General features: G+C 46.3%; 1 protein-coding gene across 1 annotated transcript in view; it reads right to left on the bottom strand.

Moving 5' to 3' along the window:
- CMC1 (C-X9-C motif containing 1) overlaps positions 1–14794 on the bottom strand; it is a 77059-nt gene extending 62265 nt beyond the window's left edge. The window contains exon 1 of the mRNA XM_061127652.1: positions 14674–14794. Within this exon, the coding sequence (XP_060983635.1) occupies positions 14674–14692 (19 nt within the window). The 5' untranslated portion in view covers positions 14693–14794. The remainder of the gene's footprint in view (positions 1–14673) is intronic.
- Positions 14795–17238: the final 2444 nt, after the last annotated feature.

The raw sequence follows: 17238 nt of genomic DNA, 5'->3' as shown, positions 1-17238 counted from the left end.
TGAGTTTGAGCAAGCTCAGGGAGTTGGTGATGGACAGGGAGGCCTGGTGTGCTGCAGTCCATGGGCCGCAAAGAGTCGGACATGACTGAGGGACTGAACTGACCTGAGCTTATGTGTGTGCACCAGGTTTTCAGGCTTTGTGAGTATGTGTGCGTTGGAAAGGGTTAGTCGCTCAGTCGTGCCTGACTCTTTCCGACCTCATGGACCATAGGCCACCATGCTCCTCTCTGGGATTCTACAGGCAAGAATACTGGAGCATGTGGCCATTCACTTCTCCAGGGGATTTTCCTGACCTAGGGACTGAACCCAGATCTCCTGCATCGCAGGCAGATTATTTACCCTCTAAGCCACCAAGGAAAGCCCCGCGGTATTCATAGAAAGACTTTTCTCTATTGATCAAATTCTCTGAAGGTTTTTTATTCATTCTTGAGTCAACTGCAGTTTTCAGTAAGTTGGTATTTCTCATGGAAACTATCCATTTCATCTAAAAATTCAAAATCATGATATAGAAATGTTCACATGACTTTTTCTCTTTACTACCCTTATAACTGTATCCCAGTTTTTACTGCCTGCCAGGGGGTCAACAAACTTTCTGTTAAGAACCAGAGTGTAAATATCTCAAGCTTTGTAGGCTACAAACCATCTCTGTCACGTATGCTCCTTTTTTCTTTTTTTCCAAACAACCCTTTGAAAATATGACTAACCATGCACAGCCTACAAGCCTTACCAGATTCTGCCCAGGGCATAGATGGTTGGAGTCTGGCCTACACTATTGATCCATGCCTTCTCTTCCTTAGTTTCGCCACAGCTGCCGTAAGATGAGAAGAGGACACTGGCACACAGAAGGAACTGCCGAGTATGGGGAGCGAGGGGAGGACTGAGAGGGCGGCCCTGGAGGCCCCGTGGGGCTGTGGGGACAGGGCGGCCCGGAGGCGGCGAGGCGGGCGCCCAGGGTTTCGTGTCACGGCGACACGAGGTGACCACTCACCAAGGCAGGGAGACGAAAGAATTCCAGCGGGGAGGGCAATTCTGAGTGGGCAAACTGAATGGGAGGCTCCCACGAGACACCCTGTGAGTGGAAAGCTGGTACTACTTGGAAGAAAAATAAAACTGGGGTCATCTCCACACACTTTCTCCTCGTCTATAGTGCAAACCATAGTATAATGCGGGAGACATGGATTTACATGGAGGGTCCCCTGGAGGAGGAAAGAGCAACCTGCTCCAGTATTCTTGCCTGGAAAATTCCACGGACAGAGGAGTCTGGTGGGCTACAGTCCATGGGGTCACTAAAGAGTTGGACATGACTGAGCATGCACGCATGCACGCACAATTAACAGTATAACTACTGAAGAGATCAGAAGAAACACTGCGACATGCAGGTCTAGTTTATATAATCAGCTTCAGAATACGAGCTCTTCCCTTTACTGACACACCTATAATCTAGATGACCTATCTACAACGCGTCCTCAAGAATCCACTCTTTCTCTCCACCACTTGCAGTGTTCCTGAAACATTTTTTAAATGTGTTTTAAGAAGTCCTTCTGATCATTCGTCTAAAACCTCCTAAGGCAAAGAAAATTATAGAAACATATGAATGTTGATTTCGATTTTCCACACTCTTGGTGTTAAATCTCTGGCAGACCAGTGGTTAAGACTCTGCTTATATTGCAGGAGACACAGGTTCTATCTTTGGTTGGGGAACTATGATCCTACATGCTGAGCAGTCAAAGAAAAAAAAAAAAAGGCTAAAAAAAAAAAAAAAATATATATATATATATATAAATAAATTCTGCTAACACTTGGTAGCATACTAATCATTAAAAGTCAATTTTTAATTAATTATGATTCTGTACGTATTTCAAAGTTTCCTTTGATACTACAAATACAGATATGGTACTTTTTATTCACAAAATTACAGGGTGATTCCCTCAGTGTCAATACGCTACATAGATGTTATACATCTGCACCAAAGCTGGCAAAAAAAAAAAAATCAAATTATGAGAATTTGCTACTCTACAGTCACATGAATTTATATTGAAATGAAGAATCAGAGTAACACCACCAGGGCAAATTTTCAAAGCTCTACCTCCTTGACATTCTGTCACCACCTACAAGCCAGTTCTTACCTTTCTCACTTTGTCAGGGCAGACTCTGCGCGGGGGCTCACGTGATCCTGTGACACCGCCACCCGGGACCACACAAGACCACCAACAGCAGGACCAGCCCTGAGCCCACAAGACAACGGTGACAAAACCTCCCCCAGAAAGAGGTGACCTCAGGGGGCAAGGGATGCCGCTCAACACTGAAGATGTTCTAACACAGCGAACGTAATTGCTGTTTAGATAATGCCACTTTTTTTTTGTTTTTTGGAACCTCCTAGTTGCCTTTATTTGTTCTTGCAGACATTACTATGATGTTGTTTACTCTGTAGGAAAAATCAGAAAAACGCTTGTAGGAAATGTGCAAAGGTGTCCTTATTAGCAACGGTTTCTCCTTTAGGTCCGTCTTCTGTAATGAAGGGCCGCAGGGAGATGGCCCTGCACACCATTCAGCAGGACCGGGGCTGGCCAGACGCACCTTCACCCTATGCACGTCACACCAGAGCCCTCGAGGACTCTGGTCTCTGTGCTTGAGACTCTCCTGCCCCAACCAGACCTCCACGTCCCCTCCAGCTCACTCACACCCTCTGCTACAATGACAACCTAAGATGAGGAAGGCGTGGGGCAGGGGGACCAAGACCAGGAAGACAAAGACAGGGAAGATCTGCGTCTCATCCTCTTTCCTTTAAGCAACACTTGAATTGACAAAACAAAAAACAAACTACAGAGTAGGAAAGATTCTCCCCCCAACAGTCCAGCTGCCTCTGGTTATGAAACCTCAAGACAAAGGCCAGGAATGCCCTTCAGTCTTCTAAAAGCCCCTCAGGTTCAGTACCTGGATTCCATTTTGCATAGAAAAATGTGGAGACTCAAAAAGAGGGGAATAACCCAGGGGCAGGTTCCAAAGTTCTTCCAAGACCCAACCCCTCCCCTAGGGCAGTGGTCTATTTCAGGGGACTTCAGTAAACTATGTCCCAGAGCTTCCAAAGGCCTGGTGAAGGCTGCAGGAACTCTTGGACAAGAAGAACGTTGATTTCAGAAGCATCGTTTTGAACAAGCAAAATTCAGAACTTCACAGATTACATTTCTTGATCAGAAAGGAAGCTCAATGATTCCAACCAGGAAGAAAACTATTTTAGAAAAGGCAAAAGGACTGATTTATCAGCTGACTGAAAAGTACCTTCGCGGAGAGTAAACATCAAATATTAGGTCAGTCGGTAACCATAGAACTTTTTATAATCTCGAACTCACAAGACCCGGAAAGCACATCAATGAGGTAGAAGTGCCTATTTCTGCTCAGCTTCTGGGTCACACACGCCAACGTCCCACCATCGCTGTGCCACATCTGAGCTCCTCCGTGCTATCAGCTCCCACTGGTAGTAACCACCACGTTCACACCACATGTGCCCAGTTCCCAAAAGCACCTATTTCTTGGACCTCAGATTCTGCAGATTGTGAGGTGTGAAAACTTCCTCTTCCACCCACGTTGTTTTAACCAAGATGAGGCCAGAAAGGGACAACCCATCTCAAAGCATACCGAAGCAGGAAATCGGCTTATGCAAGAAGACCTGCCAAGTTTAGAAAAGCGCTGCGATCTCCGCTGTGGCCATAATGCCTTCAGTGAAGAGGTTTCACATTTACTTTATTTGGTAAAACTTCAAGACTGTCTTTTGCTATGGGCACAGTTTCCCACTGATAGCTAATAGGAAATCAGTCATGTTACTATAGGAGACATGTTCACGTTAAGTAGACATTTAAGAAAGGAACACACGACAGCACGCCTGGGCCTCCCAGCAACACACCCCTCACTCACGCACCTTCCCTCCGATGCCCGTCTGGGACACGGTGGGCTATCCCCACCCCGACGAGTGCTCCTCAATGGCTTCTGGCCATCCTAGCTCTCCTGGTCCTTCTCCTCCATCTCTCAACAGCTCGTAAAATGTAACAAAAAACATGGATCGTTTTGATAATAGAGCAGGGGAATTATTTTTATATTGAGAGCTTACTGACTTACTTCAAAGACTCAACGCTTGCTCAAACCAGTCATGTTTTTTTAAATCGGGATATAGGTGCTTTACGATGCTGTGTTAGTTTCTGCTGTACGGAGCGTGAATCCGGCACATGCATACAAACATCCCCTCCTTCTGGAACCTTCCTCCTAGCCCTCATCCTGCCCCTCCAGGCCATCGCAGAGCATCAGGCTGAGCCCCCTGTGCTATAGAGCAGCTTCCCACTAACTGTATATGTGCCAACGCTAATCTCCCAATTCTTCCCCACCCTTCACCTCCCTGTGACTTCCCACGTGGGGCAGTGGTAAAGAATATGCCTGCCAATGCAGGAGACGTGGGTTCGATCCCTGGGTTGGGAAGATCCCCTGAAGGAGGAAATAGCAACCCACTCCAGTATTCTTGCCTGGAGACCCCCACGGACAGAGAAGCCTGGCAGGATACAGTCTATGGGGTCGCAAAGAGTCAGATATGACTGAGCAACTGAGACACACACACACACACACACACACACACACACACACGGGGCCACACATCCATTCCTTAGGTCTGCGTCTCTATTCCTGCCCTGCAGATAGGTTCATCTGGGCCATTTTTCTAGATTCCACATACACATGTTAAGAAACGGTATTTGTTTTTCTCTCTCTGACTTCCTTCACTCTGTATGACAGTCTCTAGGTCCTTCACTATTTACAACAGCCAGGACACGGAAGCAACCGAGATGTCTACAAAAAGACAAATGGATAAAGAAGATATGGTACATACATACAAAGGAGTATTACTCAGACATAAAAAGGAATGAAATCGGTTCATTTCTAGAGACTCACAACATCTTTCTCAGGATGGCCTTTAGAGCCAGGCTGAGTTAAAACTACAATGCAACCTTCTTGGGGAGCAGTGTTCCTCAAGGAGGGTCATCTACTCCCTTCATCAGACTGCCTCTGGCTAACTATGGCCGAAATTCAAGTTCACGTTCAAAACAAAAATTTACCAAAATGAGAATATTAAGATAATAAGATATTAAGATAAATATTTAAGATATTAAGATAAATGTACTGTAGAGGCTGAAGGCAAATTCTAAAAGAGTCTTGAAAATATCCTGAACAATGGTGATACTAAAAACCGTATAAACACTCCCAAAGCAAGCTCTGCTCCGTTCCTGCCAGGCAATCCCACAAGGCTCTGTCTTTAAAATTGGTGCTTTTTATGCTGTGTTCCCAGTGCTGCTCTCTATCACCAAATCTACTTGATCCACATTTTCAAGAATCTGTTAGTAATTCCAAAGTCCCACCAGGATCAGAAGTTCAACTTAAAATTTCTATTGTTTAAATCCTTATTCTGCCATCCCAGTGGTTATATTATCCTCCTTGGCTAAAAAATCAATCAACCCATCAGACAATCGGCTCAGATTTTACTTACGGAACGAAGGGCAAAGTGGGGGTGAAGGGATCGTTTCACAAACACCGTCACAGGCAGGGGCGGGTGTTGTGAACCCAAGGCTCAGAAGGCACAGAGTGATCTTGCAGCACCATGCAGCGAGTAACTAGGCGAGTCAGACTCTGCCTCAGTCGTCTGCCTTTACTTTCCATCTCCCGCCTTTTATTTTCTGTATCAAGGCTTACTCAACACCATCCAAAGTGCTCCCTGACCCCAGCACCTGAAAGTGATTTCTCCTTCCACTAACCCCACGGTGTTTCACACATAAACACGACGGCTCTAATCACACATGCACTTAGCACTCAGAATAGCATACTTCCTACAAAAACTTTCTTCTCTTGATCAGTGCTTGCCAAGGACCAAACTGTGTTCCCACCACCGTAGAATTCACGGAAGCCCTAGACTCGAAATGACTCTAGTTGGAGAGGTGATTAAGGTTAAATGAGTTGACATGTACGTACATTATGTGTATGAAAGTGTGTTCGTCACTCAGTCGTGTCCAACCCTTTGTGATCCGATGGACTGTAGCCCACCAGGCTCCTCTCTCCATGGAATTCTCCAGGCAAGAATACTAGACTGGGTTGCCATTTTCTTCTCCAGGGGATCTTCCTGACCCAGGGACTGAACCTGGATCTCCTGTATTGCAGGCAGATTCTTTGCCATCTGAGTTATCAGGAGAGCTCACGTGGGTAGGGCCCTAATCAGATAGGTGGCCCTGCTAAGAACGGGAAAAACCAGCAGCTGAATCAGCCAGCACCTTGACCTCAGGCTGCCAGCCTTCCAAACTACAAGAAAATAAACGTTTATTGTTTAAGACACCCAGTCTATAGAATGTTATTATGGCAACCCAAGAGGATGGAGATAAGATTTAGTAATAGAAGTTGTCAATTCTGGCTGCATCTAACAACCACACCTGATGTCTGGGCCCCACTCCAGACCAGTTAAATCAGAGATGCTGTGTAACATCCAGGAACTGGTGTTTCTAAAAGCTTCCCAAATAATTATATTAGATTCCAGATTAAGAACCACTGCCTGAAATATAACTATAATGAGGTCTGAGACCACATCTCGTTAACCTCCATAATTCCCTCCTACTCCTAGTATAAGGTAAAAATTCAGTAAACTATGTAATAAGTGACACATGTGTAAAATTTCGATATTTGATAGTCATTATACTAACAAATAGTTGAAAAAACATATTTATTCATTTGATATTCATTCTGTTAGGAAACATTAGGTGCCATCCTCTACCAATTATCAGGCTGGGGATTGTTGATACACTGATGTGCCCTATTCTGCAATATAAACATCTAAAATTGTCTTTCAATTACTCATGCTTAGGGCTTCCCTGGTAGCTCAGATGGTAAAAAAGCCTGCAACGCAGGTGACCCAGGTTCAATCCCTAAGTCAGGAAGATCCCCTGGAGAAGGAAATGGCTACCCTTTTGCCTGGAGAATTATTCTTGCTTGGAGAATGCCATGGACAGAGGAGCCTGGTGGGCCACAGTCCATGGGGTCGCAAAGAGTTGGACGCAACTGAGTGACGAACACACAGTTAATTAAAATCTGGAAAACCTCCCGGTAACAGTTCTCCAGCAAAACACAACACAGGATTGTTCTTAAAAATGCTTTCCCTCAATCTCTCTACTTAAAAATGTAAAAGTGTACAAGGAGCTGGCTGATGCGGGCAGAAGGTTAACTTGGGAATCAGTGTTTTCATTTGGGCACATTCTGTGTGGCCCACTTATATCAAGCCTAGGAGATTTCTACAAATAAGGTAATAACACCCTTCAGTTCCGTTCAGTCGCTCAGTCGTGTCCAACTCTTTGCAACCCCATGGACTGCAGCACGCCAGGCCTCCCTGTCCATCACCAACTCCCAAAGCTTGCTCAAACACATGTGCATCGAGTTGGTGATGACATCCAACCATTTCATTCTCTGTCGCCCCCTTCTCCTCCTGCCTTCAGTCTTTTCCAGCATCAGGCTCTTTTCCAATGAGTCAGTTCTTCACATCAGGCGGCCAAAGTATTGGAACTTCAGCTTGAGCATCAGTAACACGCCTAGAGATAAATAACCACACTAATCCAGTCAATGAAACATGAGCTTTCTGTGCTGAGTCTGGAAGCCCTTGAGACCACCTGCAAGTATTTAAACACACACAAGTTTAAGGCTTGAAGCAGCCTTAGCTGCTACATCTTACTGATACACCTTAGCTGATACATCTTACTCTCCTTCCCCGTCATCCTCAAATCTCAGAATATGCCATTCAGAATTCCTTAAGGGCATGAGGTTACTGGCAAAGTCTGAAACACCTCAGTCCTACTCATTCCCAAATTTGATTCGGTGCTGTCTGCATAACAGTACAAAGCCTACCAGGGCCAGTGGAGAATCTCCTACTATCTAGGTGTAATTAACTGGTCTATCCTTTCCCTATGCTAATAAAGTTAAAGACAGAACCATATGAAAGATATTGTTCACCAAAGAAGTAAATATTCCTTCACATCTGATTTTTCTTCATCTCTCAAATTATTTGATACACGTAGCTTTCATTTTATTTCTCAAAGAAAAAATTATAGATTTAGAATGAAAGAAACTCCACACACTGGTTATTTGACAATTTGGTGGTTTTTAAAATTCCACATATTAATTTTTTGTTAAAATATTAAAATAAAATAAAGACTGGAGGCAGTGACATCAGGGAAGGCCTTCTATGAAACTGATTTCAAAAAAGAATAAGACAGATGTGAGGGTGGGAAAGAAAGGGAAACATTCCAAAGAGAAGGAACAGCATGTCAAAAGGCCTAGAGGCAAAAAGAAAAAAAAAAGAGAGTGCACAATTTGGCATCTGTTATCCTACGGATGGAGGATCCACATCCATGGGGTTGCAAGTCAGACACAACTTTGCAACTAAACAACAAAGTATTTCTAAGGCCAGTGGTACCTAAACTTTTTTACCACAATTCCATGATACTCTTGGACACAGTACACACGTGTATTTTCATATGTGCGCAGGGGTCCTCCTTCCTACCTGACTTGCCCACCTGATTCAAACTCTCACTGCGCATACTAAAGTTCCTAACAGTCTCAGATCAGTTATTTACAGTCTGGAACAACAGACTGGTTCCCAATCAGGAAAGGAGTACATCAAGGCTGTATATTAGTCACCCTGCTTATTTAACTTATATGCAAAGCACATCATGAGAGATGCTGGACTGGATAAAGCATAAGTTGGAATCAAGACTGCCGGGAGAAATATCAATAACCTCAGATATGCAGATGACACCACCCTTATGGCAGAAAGCAAAGAAGAACTAAAGAGCCTCTTGATGAAAGTGAAAGAGGAGAGTGAAAAAGTTGGCTTAAAACTCAACATTTAGAAAACTAAGATCATGGCATCCGGTCCCATCATTTCATGGCAAATAGATGAGGAAACAATGGAAACAGTGACAGACTATTTTTTTGGGCTCCATAATCACTGCAGATGGTGACTGCAGCCATGAAATTAAAAGACGTTTGCCCCTTGGAAGGAAAGTTATGACCAACCTAGATAGCATATTAAAAAGCAGAGACATTACTTTGCCAACAAAGGTCCATCTAGTCAAAGCTATGGTATTTCCAGTAGTCATGTATGGATGTGAGAGTTGGACTACAAAGAAAGCTGAGCGCCAAAGAATTGATGCTTTTGAACTGTGGTGTTGGAGAAGACTCATGAGAGTCCCTTGGACTGCAAGTAGATCCAACCAGTCCATCCTAAAGGAAATCAGTCCTGAATATTCACTGGAAGGACTGATGCTGAAGCTGAAACTCCAATACTTTGGCCACCTGATGCAAAGAGCTGACTCATTTGAAAAGACCCTGATGCTGGGAAAGATTCAAGGTGAGAGGAGAAGGGATAATAGAGGATGAGATGGTTGGATGGCATCACCGACTCGATGGACATGAGTTAGCGTAAGCGCCGGGAGTTGGTGATGGACAGGGAGGGCTGGGGTGCTGCGGTCCATGGGGTCAGAAAGAGTCGGACATGACTGAGCAACTGAACTGAACTGAACTGCTGGTGTCTCTCCCCGTAGCAGAGACGGAGGAAGGCGAGAGCCTGCAACCTCCCCAGCACCCCGCCTGGGCTGTGGGTGGTAGCACCTGGTAGTTTTCCTTCTCCAGGCCCCTCTCCCTCCTCCTGAAGCGGGCAAGGGCTGACAGGGGGTCACAGAGCCCAATTCCTTTTCTTCAGAAGCTAGACAAGCCCCGATACCACACCCTTACTCAGCCTCTTCCCTTCAGCTCCCTCCCTTCTCTCCCTGGAAGGTTTGCGCTCCAAGAATCAATCCCTGCGCATGAAAAACTCACGCGGTGCCCAGAGGCCCACATATTGTGCTCCAAGACCACCCAAATGAAGGAACCAGGGCTTGTCCAAAACATGAGTAATCCTGTGGCTGGGCCGGGAAAGTACCAGAGGGGCCAGGACTTTCTGTGTGACAAGTGAAGGAAACGCTCAAAAAAAAGATGGGAGCATGTCACAAGGACCCAGAAGCTGGTCTGAAGAAACTCTAGGTGGCCAAATCTGGGAAAATGTTGAGTACCAAAATATTTACAGTGACAAATGATACACCACTGAGAAAACAAATTCCTGAATCCATGCCAATAATCATGCCAATAATATCAATAAGAAACAAGTGTTTTCATGTTTACAGCAAAGTGTCAACAACTGTGTAACAGACAGATAACCATCTAAGTGGAAAGAATGTTGGAGATAGAAAATCATTTTGCAGCCATTACAGGAAAGACTGAATCTGGCAAAAATCATCAACAGAGGCTCCACCAAAAGGAGTTTTCTGATGAGGAATGGACATCCGCATAGCCTTCAGTGGCCTCCCCGCACCAGGCCATACTAAGTCACTTCAATCGTGTCTGTCTCTGCAACCCCATGGACTGTCGCCCACCAGGCTCCTCTGTCCATGAGGATTCTCCAGGCAAGAATACTGGAGTGGGTTGCCATTTCCTCCTCTGGGGGATCTTCCCAGCCCTGGGATTGAACCCATGTCTCCTGTGACTCCTGCACTGTAGGCAGATTCTTAACCACTGAGCCACCTGCGAAGCCCACAGAGTGCTTATTAATTACAGGAGAAGAAAAACAGCATAGAAACTGGGCAAGACGCTGGCTGGGTGGTCAGAGTTAGAACCACCCACAAGCAACAGACCTCTGTCCGGTGCCTCCAGGTCTGACACCTCGATGCAGAGGGTTCAGCTGACATCCCCATCTGATCAAAAGTCAGATCAATGCACAATGAAGAATTCTACTGTCACTCCCTTCCCTAAGCACTCGCAGTGTCTCCATGGTATTCCTGGATAAAATCCAAACCCCACAAACGGGTTTAAGAGCCATTTCGTGATCCACGGCCCAAACCCTGGGGCCTCCACGCGCCTCTGTGACCTCAAAGCTTCTCTCTCCCTTGTGCTCTCTGCTCGTGCCAGGGCTTTTCAATTTCGGAGAACAATTTAAGGTTGTTAAATTAATCAGATGAGGCAAACAAAAACAATGTATTTTCTAGTAGTGGCAAACATGCTTTGACCTTAAAAATTTATAAAAGGTGGAAGTCACTTTTACCTCTGAACCATGAGTATAATTTGTGTCTAACAGGAAACTAAAAACAGAGAAGCAGTTACAAACTAAAAAAATTTCTAATCAACTACATAATAGTATTTTTTTTCCTACATATTAATCACACAGTGCTCAGGAAAAAAACAGAAACAGATTCTCCCAGCCTGTTTAGCTGTCTAACTCAAAGAGTGGACTCTTCCAGTGACTAAGCGCTGGTATACCTACAGCCCATCTATCTCCATCTCCATGGGAACCACTGAAAGAACCCCTGCAACCTCTAAATATTCCCAGAGTTACCAAGATGCCATCCTCCCAGGATACACGCACTTGAAACCTCTACTCATGGGATGTCATGAAATTCCTGATCCCACTTTCTACCCTGAGCCTGCTCACTACCCACTCCTTCCCTGAGTAGGTTTCTGGAAGAAAACACCCACGGAGGGAGCCACAAATGGCCGCGTATGCGCTTAAAGAAACGTCTCTCCTGCTGCCCACTGCGGACTGGGCAATAGATGGGAAGGGAAACCCTCTACCCAGCTCAAAGGGGAAAGAGTAGAAGAAAAATGGGGCAGAAAGAACTCTCTTCTAGTTATTAGAAAAAGTAAGAAACTTCTCAGGCCCAGGTTCCTGTGAGTTGTCACCCGGGACTAATTATGTCAAATGATTTCTCTGAACTCTGGAAACAGCAAAGGCTTCACAGGTGTCCTTTCAAAACTGGGCTATTTTACAACTTGTTAGGGGCAGAGGTTAAGTTCTAGAACTCTGTCCAATCGAAACAGAAATAATTTCTAACCAGCGGAAAGATAACCCCCAAATGACAGTTCACAGCCCTATTTAAATTAATCAGCTTTTACCTAAGCCAACGATCTATGACATTTTCTATGTATCTACCATTTCAATGTTTTTAGAGTATTTTTTACATCTTACTGGTTCCCTCACTACTGAGTTGGAGAAAATCTTCAACAAATATCCACTTTGTATCACCATAAGTAAACATTTTACCTTTCTGGAAGTCCTACTTTAACAAGTACCACTTGAGCTACAGTCCATGGGGCTCCAAAGGGTCAGGCATGACTGAGCACACACATCCTTAGAAAACAGGTTGTGCTGTTCATGTGCATGGTTTGTAATCTACATAAATGGTGATGTGCTATAGATTTGATTTGGTGATTCCCTTTTATCTTTAAAAAAAAAAAAAACAGGTGTCACTTGTAACACTGTTTCTACACATGGTCAATAAACAACCTCTAAAATTTCAATCACCTCAGTTTGACTGGATTTTTTAAATATATATAGTACATACAATATACATACTGTATACTTAAACTGTTTAAGTCCTTTCATAGGAGAATGACCTATACTGTATATTTCTTGAATCATTACTGCACTATCAAAGGTCCCACTTAGGGCTAAAGATGCAAGGCAAACTTCCCTGGCTGCTAAGAAAACAGGAGCTGAAGGTCAAGTCAATAAACCTGGGAGAGTTCAGAGCCCTGGCAATACTCTGCAGGTTAGAACTCCCCGTAGACTATTTTAAATCACCAGAGGCTTGGGCAAAGTAAGTCTGAACATCTGCTAGTGCAAACAGCTACTAGTACTTTTTTTTAATTTCCCTCTCTCCTCAGTCGCCTTCTCTGAGTGTTTTGCACTCTCCGGCTTTTTCTCTCCGCATTCAAATAGTAAGAGAAAATAGTGGACAGAATTATGGCTGATAAGCTTCCAAAGAGTGTTTACCTCAACATTAACAAAAAGGGAAATTGCTTAAATAAAACTACATTTAACAGTAAGTATGCATCGTTGGGCTCAGAGTTTTTTGAGAAAAATGGACCGTACACAGTTAGTTTAAACGCTGGTGCCAAATGAAAATCAAACTTGTATAAAGATTTTTAAAAATCTAACATAAACCAATGGGAAAATAGATTTTGCTACATAAGCTTCATTTGGCATATCTACTCATTTAGTAAGAAACACACCACTGTGTACTGTAAGAAGCAAAACAAATATCAAAACATGACTCTATGCTTCAATCTATGAACCAAACACAAATTAACTTTAAAAGAGCGGACCTCAGTATATTTGTATTCTGGCATCTAAACAAAGACATTTTTCAAAACTAGTCCTAGTTGCTGAGTTCGCTAACTTTCCATTCCAATCTTGCTTCCGAGTCTGCTTTTGTCTGAGTTTCCAATGGTTATACTGTTGTTAGATTTGACCATCACCAGTCATCCAGGTGAAGAGCCTCCCTTCTGCTCACATTTTTCAATGAAACAGCGAGTTCTGTCAATTTCTCCTCCAAAACATCTTCTGAAGCTTTGTATTTCTCCCCATTTTTTTCCCTAATACTATCCCAGGCCAACACATACCAACACATTTGGCCTGAACCGCTACCACTGTGTCTTAACCTTCCGTTCATGGCCCCTCTCTCTACAAGGCCACCACCACTACTGGAGGGGTAAAGGTATAAATTGTATCACGTCACTGCCCTCTTTAAAAGCCTCCACGGGTTTTTGTTAACGTCAAGAAAAGTCCAAATGCGCACTTCTCAGGGCCTTCCCGCACTGCAACATGTAGCTTCTATCTACTTTGCCGGCATCTCTGCTTATACATCTCCTCCATACTCAGGACCTCGATCCAACCCAACAGTTGAAGCACTTGCACCGTGGAGCGCCTAGCACACTGGTTCCTTCCCTCTTTCCAGGGCAGCTTCCTCTGGTCCTGAAGATGCCAACTCACACGAACCTACCACCTAAATTGGTCCTCTCTTTACCATCTATACCTCTGACACGGCTTACCTTCCTCATAACGTTTACCACTATCTGTAAAAGTGTGTGTGGCGGGGGGCCGGGGATGTCTTTTCTTGCACCCCTAGAACACAAGATCTAGCCCGAGTGGGGGGCTTTCTGTCCAATAGACCAGTTTCCCAGGGCCTAGAAGAGACAGTGAGTTCGCAACAAGTATCTTTTTACTCCATGAGGCCTGCACGTAGGATTCTCTGAGCCCCAGCCGAGAGACTGTCTACTTCCTTCTCCTCGGGCCCTCAAAGAGGCTTCCCCCTTCTGGCTCTCTAAAGGTTGGAAGACAGTCCTCCTCCCAACGCCTTGAGTTTTCACACGTATAATATTGATACGAAGGGAATGTCCCAAAGCCCCTCAGCGCTCCCCGCAGTCCAGCGAGCATCCTGGCGCCGGGTACCGAGGGGAGCCCTGCGGCGGCGTCCCGTGGCGGCGGGCGCGCGGAAGTCACGGGGAGGGACCGGCTCTCTGGGGCCACTTTCCAGCGGAACGGCCTCGCCCTGGTCAGTGCGTTCGAGTCGGACCACAGATACGTAAAGGCGCCTGTGACCCCAAGGGCCTAAAAGAATGGCGGCGAGGCAGGTGAACACTCGCAAACCCCGTCAGCCCGCGGCCCCCACCCCAGCGCCGAGCGCCCGCGGGCCGGGACGCGGGAGGGCGGGGCGGCCTCGGCGTCGCACCTCCCAGCCCGCCCCGCCCCCTGCACGCCCCCCGGGCTCCGCGCCCCCGCCTCCCGCGCCTTACCTGCGGGGTCGAGCGCCATGTCCACGCGCAGGAGGCGGCAGCCGCGCGGCCGCCCGCGAGAGTGGCTGGGGCGGGGCCTGCACGGGAGGCGGGGCGGGGCGGCCCACGGAGCGAGAGGAGGAGCGCGGCGCCCTGCGCCAAGCGAGGCGGCCCCAGCGCCTCTTCCTGGTCGCGACTTCCGCCGCTCGCCGCGCCTGCGCACTCCCGACCCCGTCCCTAGCCGCGTGACCGGAGCGGAGGGGCTCGCCCGAGGGAAGCCCCGGGGGAGGGCGTGGCCGCCTGGAGCCCGCGGGCGCGCCGATCGCGAGGCTGGGAGCCGGGACGACTCCATTCAATCCCAGGCCTCTCCCAGCATTCCTGCCTTCGACCCTGAGAAGCCAGCCTGCCCCTTTGTCTGCGCTTCGTTAACGTTCGTTCATTCAGACGTGTCTTGTGCCGTTCCTGCCAGGTTCTGGCCTCGGTTCTGAATACTAGGGGGAAATGACTGGATAAAAATGACATCTCTAATTCCGAAAAAGCACAGTGTTGGTGAGGAAGCCGGTGAGAGCACTGCGCTGCTAACTGCGGTGAGCAGTTCTTCGAGGCGGTGCAGCACCTTTGTACTATATGCAGCATCTTGCTCCCGCCCCGACTCCTACCCCCACCCCCATTGGACGCCTGTGCCTCTCCTGGAGGTTACAAGTAGGAAGTGGGCGCAAGGGGTACCTCTGTCCTGTGAGATGATACCCTTGGATGATGCTACAAATCCCCACTCTCTCGATTGAAGCTGCTAAGTGTGTGAGAAAAATAAAGGAAGGTGATAGCCATCGTCGTCAAGAACCCCAACTGCCCCCTTCTCAGTAGAAACTTTCGGGGTAGCAGTGATGCCCATACCCATTCACCAAGCAGCCTTCAGAAAGGCCCCCTCGTTATGCCTACGTGTAGCTAGCTCCAGCCCCCGAAGGGTGAGGTGCGGAGGGGGACAGATGGGACAGATGTTGGAAAAACAAGGAGCAGCTGCTGCTTCCCTGTGAGGGATTTAAGGCTTTCAAAAAAACGGTCCCCTCCCCACCTACCTGCGGGCCCTCCTCCCCTGCTGCTGTTTCCGCCTGGTCAGTTGGCAGAGAAGCTGACGCGGTGGAGCAGGGCTGGGAAAGTGGGTCTCTGCTCAGCAGGTCTTCCGTTTAAGGGCCTATTTGGGCATAACGGCCCTTATCACAGCTGCAGGGTGAGGTGCCAAGCTGGAGAATTAATGTTTCACTCAGCCAGGCAGGAAATCGGGCCCTGTTCCCTGTATGTTTTATAAGTGTGTTTAAAAACACACTAAATTCATTCTGGAGGGGAAGGATTTAATTTAGGAAGGAAATATTTTTGAGGAGATGAGGTGGGGTAAAAAAAATATGAGTTGGTCACACATGTAAGTAGTTGAATGAAATCTTCCTTATACAAAAATAAAAGCATCCTGGTAAAGGGGGAACCTTGGAGAGCATAGTCAGAGACGTAAGTACCTCCACCTGAATCCTGTTTCACGACCTACTCGCTTTCTAGGTTGGCTAAGTCCCAGTGTTTCTCCAGACTTTTGTTTCTAATTTGCAGGGTTGTTGTGAGAAATAAATATACCATCTAACACTCTTTGAGTCATTCATGTACCACTTCCATAGTTTTTTCCATAACTGAGTATCACTTGAACCACTATTAATTTTTTATTTAAATAAACTGAATTTTAAAAAATACCTTAAATGGACACTCTCTACTTTAGCCTTATCCTAAGCAAGAATATTTGTAAAATCATGGTTTTTGTGTGCCCATAAAACAGTGTATGGTCAGGCCACACAAAATGACTGTTCCCTTACTCTCTACATCCCCAGCCCAAGCAGCTACTCACATGTCTGATCTTCCTATGTACTTGCTCCTGCCTCAGCTTGTGATGGTTCTAATCCAAGGAATGGTGAGGGGCGTGCCCCTCTGCTAGTTTCCATGGTAACCAAGAGCCAGCTTGACATCCATTATTTCTAGAACTGACAATATCCCCCTGTCCCTGGGGAGCGAAGACTGCCACCACATCCTGCCCACTGTCTGCTGCACGCAGTGGGACGTTGGTCCAGGGCCCTTCTTCAGACGTGTAAGATCCCCCTGTCCATTAAACCATTGATGTCTCTGTTGCCAACTCCAGGCTCTTTCTTAGGTCTTAAGCTGGACAATATAAGGCTTGTAGTTCTGCAACAGACAGACAGCTAGACCATTACACTATGAGAAGTACTGGCAAAAACAGCACCTCACTGCCTGGTACCAGATAGTATATTCCATCTCCTCCCTCACGTGCGACTAGGTTGTTTGGGGACAAAGTCTTTACAATCTGCCTAGGAAAGAGAAGTCATTTTTTTTTTTTTTTTGAGTTAAATCATAGAAATGTAATTGGCAATTCAAAACAGAAGAAATTTCCTAAGCAATCACACTATGAATAGACAATTAGGGGCTGAAAGCTCACTGCCACAGGAGCAGAAGAGGGAGGAGGGCCCATCGTCCTGGGAATGAGCTGCAACTGTCATCCCCCGGGGATCACTGGGGTTCAGACTCAGACCCTTT

This window comes from Dama dama, chromosome 24 (genome assembly GCF_033118175.1).
Source record: "Dama dama isolate Ldn47 chromosome 24, ASM3311817v1, whole genome shotgun sequence".
In the NCBI taxonomy this organism is placed as follows: Eukaryota; Metazoa; Chordata; class Mammalia; order Artiodactyla; family Cervidae; genus Dama; species Dama dama.
This window is presented reverse-complemented; position numbering and strand designations above follow the sequence as displayed.